The sequence below is a fragment of the Calidris pugnax genome, unplaced genomic scaffold (genome assembly GCF_001431845.1).
Source record: "Calidris pugnax isolate Ruff unplaced genomic scaffold, ASM143184v1 scaffold138, whole genome shotgun sequence".
Classification (NCBI taxonomy): domain Eukaryota; kingdom Metazoa; phylum Chordata; class Aves; order Charadriiformes; family Scolopacidae; genus Calidris; species Calidris pugnax.
The window spans coordinates 1,988,192-1,996,746 of NW_015090858.1; the positions used below are offsets into that span (position 1 = coordinate 1,988,192).

The 8,555-nt window shown below is 50.9% G+C and overlaps 1 protein-coding gene across 1 annotated transcript in view; it reads left to right on the forward strand.

Annotated features, from left to right (window-relative positions):
* Nucleotides 1-5,571, forward strand: part of LOC106889219 (somatomedin-B and thrombospondin type-1 domain-containing protein-like) — a 7,456-nt gene extending 1,885 nt beyond the window's left edge. The window contains exons 4-5 of the mRNA XM_014944048.1: nucleotides 361-519; nucleotides 913-5,571. Of these exons, the coding sequence (XP_014799534.1) occupies nucleotides 361-519; nucleotides 913-1,018 (265 nt within the window). The 3' untranslated portion in view covers nucleotides 1,019-5,571. The remainder of the gene's footprint in view (nucleotides 1-360; nucleotides 520-912) is intronic.
* Nucleotides 5,572-8,555: the final 2,984 nt, after the last annotated feature.

Genomic DNA, 8,555 nt, shown 5'->3' on the forward strand with positions numbered 1-8,555 from the left:
CTGCCCCTAAACCATGATCCCTTTGCACCCCCCTAAAACTATTGCCCCTTTGCCCCCTGACCCAGATCCATAGCCCTATTGCACCCCCATGCAAAGCCATGACTCCTATGCACATGCCCACCTGCCCAAGAGCCATTATCCTTTCACCCCTGCAAACCATGGCCCCTTTGCAACCCATACAAAGCCATTACCCTCCTACCTCCCCCTCCCTGAAATCATGTTCCCTTTGTACCCTCAAACCCATCACCCCTTTACACCCCCCCAATCCATTGAGAAAATATCTCGCCTTCAACCTACTCTCCAACCACTTGTTTTCCCCCTTTCCCCTGCAACTTTCCTCTTTTTTCCCCTCCTCCCCAGCTACTGCGGCTATTTTCGCCTGACACAGGTAAAGCCACCCTGCCGTGGGCAGGCCTGGAGCCGCCAGCTGCACCGGGACAAGCGGGTGTGTGTCAAGTGCCGGGGAAACACATCCCACCGCCGTCCACATTGCACGGGACATGGGCTGCAAGGAGCCAGGTAGGGCAATTCGTGAGGGGGGAGATGGGGCAACTACAAAGGAACATCTCACCCTCCCACGGAGGAGCATCTTCTTAATGCTTCTTAATTTAGAATTCTTAATTATAAATATAATATATAAAAAGCTAATACTGCGCCACAATAGTATAATATTACACTGTGCCATAATATTATACCATATTATTATTGATTTTTCTCACACTATTATGGTATTTGGGCTATAAATCAATAATATATAACTAATATAGAAGATATATTTCAGTTAGAAGAGACCTTCAATGATCACCTAGTTCAACTGCCAATATATAATATTATATATAACCATATATAATTTAAAAAAAAATCTTGAATTATTCATGGCATGCCACAGCTCTCACTGGCTTTCCCTTTCAGGACATTTTGGGTAGCTGCTTCCGTGGCAGGGTGCCAGGGCTTGTGGGTGCAGGAGGGGCTGCAGGAGGTTTGTGTCTGCCCCCCACCAGCTCTCATCTTTGTGTAGCATTGCACCCAGAAGGTGAGGTGAGCCCTCCCCACCACTGCTCCTTGCTGGGGAGGGAGAATGAAATAAAAACATGGTGTCTTTTTTAATTTCAGCCTTCTGCAGGCTTGCTGCTCGCCCTCAGAACTGACTCCCTGTGTTCGCCATTAAGTATTTTTGGTTGAAGAATGGGAACCCTGCTTATAAAGATTAAAAATAAGGGAATTGCTAGAGTATGGTAATTAATGGAGGAAGAATATAATGCTGAGGTGAAATCTGGGTGAGATGATGACGCAGCAGTGACATGGGGGGACTACGTGATGATGTTATGCTCCATTGTGACCTCATGCCATGCAACGAGCTGCCATTGGGGAGCTACATGAGGGTGTAGGAGCATCCTCCCTCTGTGTGTTCTGGCTGGCTGAGCTGCAGAGCGCCATGGGTTGAGCTGTGAAGGGCAGCTTAGCTGTGTGTGGTGGTTTGCAGAGAGAAATTAAACGTAGGCACCTTAAAGACTTCATGTGGGCAATGATGCTGGTGGGCGTCCAGGTTCAGCTGCAGGCCTCAGCCGCCCCCACTGGAGGGAGTGGGGATGGGCTGGGTGATGCTGGGCTGTAATGCCATTGCCTGGCATGATGTGACCTTGCTGGTAAGCCCCCTGGTCCGGCCTTGGCGGGTGTTACAGCCAAGACGCTGTGCCAGTTGCTTCAGCACCTGCCTGCACCCCCAAACCATTCCCTGGGTGACTTCACCCTCACCCCTGCCAAGCACAGCACCTCCTCCTGCAGAGATCACCTGTATTCAGACATGGCTGCCTGCAGTGAATGGTGGTGTCCGAGCCCTACGCTGCCACAGCTGAGAAATGTGGGGAGCTCTGAGCCATTAAGCACCCCCATGGAACTGGAGTGAATGGGCCAGAGGAGACAGGGGTGGCGGCAGAGGGCTGCTATGCCTGCACCATGAGTACCTATCCATGAGCCTTAGGGGCATGACCCACCATACCAGGACTGGCCCATGCCGGGCTGGCTGAGAGCCCCTTGGCAGGCAGCAGAGAGCCCAAGGTCGGTGCAGCTCCTGGTCTGGGAAAGGAGGTGGGAGGAAGAAGGCGGCTCATGGCATTGTCCTCATCCCATGGGACCCTGGCTGCTGGTGGCCTGCCAGTGGCTATGCCAGGGAGGAGCAGCGGGCTGTCCCCGTCCCTGCAGAGGGAAGTGTGCCTAGCCCATAGACCTAGGCACCCTCCAAGCCCCGTTGTAAAGGTGGCAAGCAGGGCCTGGAATAAACTTGATGCTCACTTAAAGTGGGCGCCTCCTCTGCTTGGCCCCCACACCCTCCCTTGGCCCCACAACCCACCTGTTTGCTGGAGAGGTTCCTGGGCACCATCTCTGGCAGCGGGGGAGGGCCAAAACCCTCCAAATTTGGGGCTCTTGGGAAAGCTAAATCTGCCTCTATTTGTGCTGCCTGAAAGAAAATAAACCTCCATTCTCATGCCCAAAATCAAAAGCCAGCAATTTTTATGTTGTGGAAAAGCGCTGAAAAAAACCCCAAATGGAATAATATAGAAAATTTCCTAATTTTGGGAAAACATGCCTGAGCTCCAGCATTGGCTTCTGCTCACCAGCTGGCAGCAGCGAGGGCACTGACGTGCGCTGTACTGTACATGCGCAGCTCTGCAGGTGCAGTGTGGCCTTTCCTCGCAAGGACACAGCAGCGAGCACAGTAGGACTGTGCACTGGGTGTACTGGTGGTCCCAGCTCAAGACTTTTCCACTAAAGGCCGGTACTGCAGCTGGGGTGACATCTGCTGTCCCGTCGGGCCTGTCTCCCTTGGGCCCCCCGCCTGCCCATCTCGGACCCGCCTCCTGCCTTCCCTGGCCCCCACCTAAAGCCTGCCTTGGCCTTTTCTCCTGCCCGTTTAGGCCATGCCTTCTGGCCCTCCCTGGTCTGCCTCCCCCTCCCTTCGGCCCTGCCTCTCACCCTTCTTGGCCCAGTCTCCCGCCCTGCATTGCTCCTGCCTCCTGGCCTTCCTTGGCCCCGCCGTGCACTGCCGTGGAGGTGCTGGTTCACATGCAGCCGCAGCGGCTGGTGCCCCTCGAGCTACGGGAACCTCGCATGCCCTCAAAATGCCTGGCCCCAGGGACACTGCGGAGGGACCAAGCCACGCAATGGTTTTATTTTGTGCTGTTGCACACCAATCTATAAAGTTTTTAAAGAGAAGAAGTTGGATTTGCATGTGGTGAAGCAGCTGGACCACATCAAGGTGAGCAGCGGGCGGCGGGGCATTGTGGGATCGGAGGCGGGTATCTGGGCCTAGCTCTCTGCAGGCTCTCTTCAGCCTGAGGGGGTTTGGGGTGCGGAGAAAGAAAGGCCAGAACAGTGATAAGAAAGCGGGGCCTAGGCCGTGCCAGTGCTGCCCCGCAGAGATGCAGGGCCAGTCTCTCCAAAGTTTCCCAGAGTTCCCTGAAACTGCCCGTGGGGCCCTGAGGGTGCCAGGCTGTGGGGTGGCTGCCACTACCCCTGCCCTTCAGCATGGCCCAGGGAGGCTGCAGAAGGAGTGGGGAAGCAGCTGATTTGGGGCCCGACACAGAGACTAGGTCTTGTGCTCCTGGGGCTGGCAAACAGGGTCATGTGGCTGGTTTTGAGGCTTCAGAAAGAGAGGGAGTCGTGTGGCTTTGGGCTAAGGAGCAGGGGTTGATTCTGGCGTTTTGGGGACTTGAGCAAGAGGCTTAGCAGGTGGGTTTTGGGGCTCAGAAAGAGGCACTCAGTGATGTAGTTTGGGTGCAGCAGCAGAAGTCATTTTGGCTGGTTTTGCAGAGGGGGGGCAGGAGGGCATTGGGGGCTGCAGGGGAAAGCAGGGCATGGACGGGGTGCAGGGAGGCCTCCGGAGGCAGAGGGTCTGGTCACATTGGACCCTGAAGTTTGGGAGGCTGGCACGCACCTGCCTGAACTCGACATCTGAGGTGGTCTGTGGGGGGGAAAGGCACTTTTCAGACCCTGCATGCCCTCTTCGAGTCTAGCTCTTCTTTGTACATTGCTTAGGATAGTTATTAAGTAATTAGTTGTACAACCTAGTTAACGTTTATACCACCTATAGCGGTGATGTTTAATCGTAATGCTTGAGATCCGGCAGTGATTGACTGACAATGTAGTTGAAAGCCCAGACCAGTGCAAACAGCTGTAGCTTGCGGAGAGAAGGAGCTGAAATGGACTGGTGCAGAGCCTGGGCTTGGATTAGAGGTGTGGCAAGCAGGAGGTGCAGCGAGATGGAGTGCCCGCTGCCTGGAGCGTGCATTAGCTGGAGGCAAGGCTGCTAGCAGTAGTAGGGAGTGGGAGCTGCCATGAGCTGGAGCATTTTTTATTAGCATGTGGTGTCAGTGTAGTTTATTTTTGAGCACTTTAATGCCAGTAGAAACATAGTGAATGAAACACAATGGAAATGGATGTGTCACTTGATTTTTATTCTTTTATTTTTATTTTTTTTTTAATTCAAGTAGTGATGTCATGTTTTTCTATGGCTCTGTCTACATTGTTCCATGGAGCCTTCAGTCTAGGACTTTTAAGTAAAAATGGTTTGTTGTTCCAGGAAAGGACCAGTCCTTCCTAGAGCTGAGATGTAGACTTGGAGGGTCTCTTAAGGACATGATCAGAGTGAAAGCCAAATTTCAGCCAACATTGCTGCTACTGTTCTTCACTTTTGTTAATGCCCCCACAGCTCTCTCATGGGTGGGAGCTCTGATTCACAATCTTTTTTCAGTCTCTAACACATTTTTTTTCCCTAAGGAGACAATACGTTTAAAAGTTACTGAGTTTCCTCCCAGATGTGCCAGTGACTACCATTGAGTTACAATTATTAAAAGCACAAAAGGGGCACACTCTTAGAGATGGGGACTATTTCTGGACACGCGTTAATCCCGTGCAGGTATTCTCAGGATACAGATTGCCTGTGCTTCCTGCTCTGACAAGACAGCATGCTGACTGGGATGAGCCCCTGAAGACAAAAAAGAGGCCAGGTGCTGGGGTTTTTGTTTCTTTGTTTGTTTGTTTTGTGGGGATGGGGGCATGTGGTTTCCAAAACAGGGTGGGAGGTTGACTGCAGGTGGCAGCCTGCAGAGCTCTTTCGCTGCCTGACCTCACCTTTTCTTTTTCACTCCTCTTTCATGGCATCTGTGCTAAAAGCAGTCGAGGTCAAAGAAGAGACGTGGACAAAACGGGACGAACTTGCGCCACTTCTGCCTGTTTTCCAGGCTTTGCCACAAAGCAAGGAGCATCAGCAGCCTTGTCACTGGTAACTGTGAGTCCTGATGTGGTTTTGGAGAGTCAAACCTTCCAGGAACGTCCTTTGTCTGTAGCCTGCAGCATGTCATTTGGACATCAGTCGGAAGGAGATTTTCCTAAAGGGAACGGGTTTCTCATTCCAAGCAGTTGCCTTTTCTGAAGTTCCCACGATAAGCGGATCCTCGGGGATGATGCGCTGGGCAGCGGAAGTCATCAGCAATGAGACGTTGCGCAGTCTATTAAATAAGGAAAAAAAAAAAAAAAGCCCTTCTAAAGGCCCAAGCGCAGCACATCTTCCAACAGCCAATGGCATGGCCCGTCTTTGGGCTCTGGGTTGTAATAGTGGAGATACGGCAAAACCCTGTTCCTCTGTGTTCAGCAAGGCCAAAAGCATTGGCCAGTCTGCCAGTCCTTTTTGATAGCCTGATGGATTGCAGCACCAGGGATTTGTTTTCCCCCAGCCAAAAGTACAGCTCTTTGGGGATCTTTTATCTTGCTGGTTGTTGCTATCATAAAGGAGACTTTAAAAAAAAAAGAAAGAGTTAAAGTTGTATAATGTACACTGACTTGCATGGTTTAAACAGCAACCGTCCAATGGCTGTAGCATACAATGTCTTAGGCATACCTAAGCGATGAGGTATTTGTTCTAAATCTTTAAAAAGAGAGGCAACGGAAGGTAATGGGTGGGTTTTTTTGTTTATTTTTTTCCCCTGCTCTTTAGGTGTAGTGCTCTGAAGTACTTGATTTCTGCCTGGCTTTCAGCAGCCTGTTTCCCCAGCAGTGCGGTAGCATCTCTCCTGGGCAGTGCTGCCAGTCTAATGTCCCTCCTCCTTGGGTAGGGCAAAAGCCCTGGTCAAATGATAACTGTGTGTTTTGGAGATGGAGAGTGCAATGGTGTTGGTTCAGAGCTGTGCCAGTTAAATTAGTGCTAAAGAAAAAGTCAAACACTTTTATAGCGTATTTTTATTGACCGTATCAAAATGCATGCAGAGCTTTCCAGTGTCAGGGAACAGGAAGGGAGGAGGGGCTTTCCCCCAGCGGGCAGAGGGTTTGTTATGCTGTTAGCCTGAGAAGGTGTTCCAGGTGGCATCGGTCAGTCTTAATAGGGGCTTGAAGTGTCACGATGGCTCCGGTTTTGGCAGGCTTGTGCCATCTTTGGAGTGGAGCTGTTTCCCTGGAATCCTGCTGTAGCTCAGCTCCTGTCCTGTCACTCAGTCTGAGGGAATTCCTCTACTCTCTTCTGTGCTGTCTTGTTTGTTGACGCTGAACTATAGTTGGGGATTGTTGTTTTGCAGGTGCCTTGTGGTATGCCTCTTGTGCTGCTCGATAGATGCCCCAGCCCAGGTTTGCAGCCGGTGGTGGAGCTGCTGGAGGGAAAGTAACCAGCCCTGGGTCTGGTCGTTTGGTGCTGTCTTTTTGGGGTGAATAAAAAGAAGGGGTATTTGGGGAGTGATGTAATTTGGTCCACCCCAGTGTCTCCGAAGGGGGTGATGATGCGGCGGAGGAACAGGTGAGTTGGGTATGTGGGGTCACATGGGGTTCCCACCAAAAGAGGTGGGTCACAGCCCCAAAATGTCTGAAAAGTCAGTAAAAGGGGTATTAAAAAATAAAACCTGTGAATATGAGTGTGAGGTGTTGAAATAGAGAACAATCTCATTTATATATAGGTGGAAAAATAATATTTATGTATATAAAAGGAGTTCAGAACAAAGCCCTATATCTCTAAGGATTCTATGATTCTGTGATTCTAGATTATAAAAATGATCTTACAAGAATATTTAAAAAATATTTATAAAAACAGTGTCAAAATAGATGTCTAAGCAGATAGTTTAAGTAGATATTCTACATAATAAGTGTTAATGTGTATATTAATGTCAATGTGTCTCAGTCTAAGCCTAAACAGATACTCTCTTTTTTCACTTAAATGGAATATCTTTTCCCTAAATCTGTATATATATGTGTAAATGGATACAGAGGGTTTTAGCATTTCTGAAGAAAGCAGCAGGGATGTAAGGCATAATGTCTTTCAGGGTATGGGATGACTCGTCACCTTTCCCCGTTGCCCACAGAGAACCATGGTGTCCCTAGAGCTTTTGCAGGTTGCGGCAGCCCCTCAGATTGTGTCAGGGCATCGCTTATTTTGTGGGTCTGTATCAGAGCCCAGAATCCGTGGTAAGGCAGAAGATGAGAGGTGCCCACAGAGTGCAGGACATGACTTGAAAGAGCAGCTCCCAAGGAGCAGCTGATGCAGGACCTTCAGGGTTCAAACACAAGATTGGCAGTGGCAGGAAGAAGTGGGGTTCCTTCCTTAACAATTCAGGAGACAGGGTTTTCTAAAGCTTTGGGACTGGGGGAGGGCTAGGAAAGGGTGGTAGGTTCGTTAGTCTTTCTTATATGGGCTTAGCAGTTGGATTTAGGTGATGAGGTCTGGTGTGTTCTAGTCTCCTGCATTTGAGGTGAGCCAGGTACTATTCACGGATTTGACAGAGTTGGAAGGGACCTCTAGAAATCATCTAGTCCAACTCCCCTGCTAAGTAGGTTTACATAGAGAACATAACTCAGGACTGCATCAAGGTGGGTCTTGAAAATCTCCAGGGAAGGGGACTCCACGCCCTCTTGTGGCAGCCTGTTCCAGTGCTCTGTCATCCTCACCATAAAGAAGTTCTTTTCATATTTGAGTGGAACTTCCTATGTTCCAGCTTATGCCCGTTGTCCCACTGGGGACATGGAGGGGGACGTTTGGGACGCGGGGGGGGCGTCCTCGAGGTGACATTGGGGGGCCAATTGGGGACACTGACCTGCCTTGGCCTTTCCTCCTGCCCGTTTAGGCCATGCCTTCTGGCCCTCCCTGGTCTGCCTCCCCCTCCCTTCGGCCCTGCCTCTCACCCTTCTTGGCCCAGTCTCCCGCCCTGCATTGCTCCTGCCTCCTGGCCTTCCTTGGCCCCGCCGTGCACTGCCGTGGAGGTGCTGGTTCACATGCAGCCGCAGCGGCTGGTGCCCCTCGAGCTACGGGAACCTCGCATGCCCTCAAAATGCCTGGCCCCAGGGACACTGCGGAGGGACCAAGCCACGCAATGGTTTTATTTTGTGCTGTTGCACACCAATCTATAAAGTTTTTAAAGAGAAGAAGTTGGATTTGCATGTGGTGAAGCAGCTGGACCACATCAAGGTGAGCAGCGGGCGGCGGGGCATTGTGGGATCGGAGGCGGGTATCTGGGCCTAGCTCTCTGCAGGCTCTCTTCAGCCTGAGGGGGTTTGGGGTGCGGAGAAAGAAAGGCCAGAAC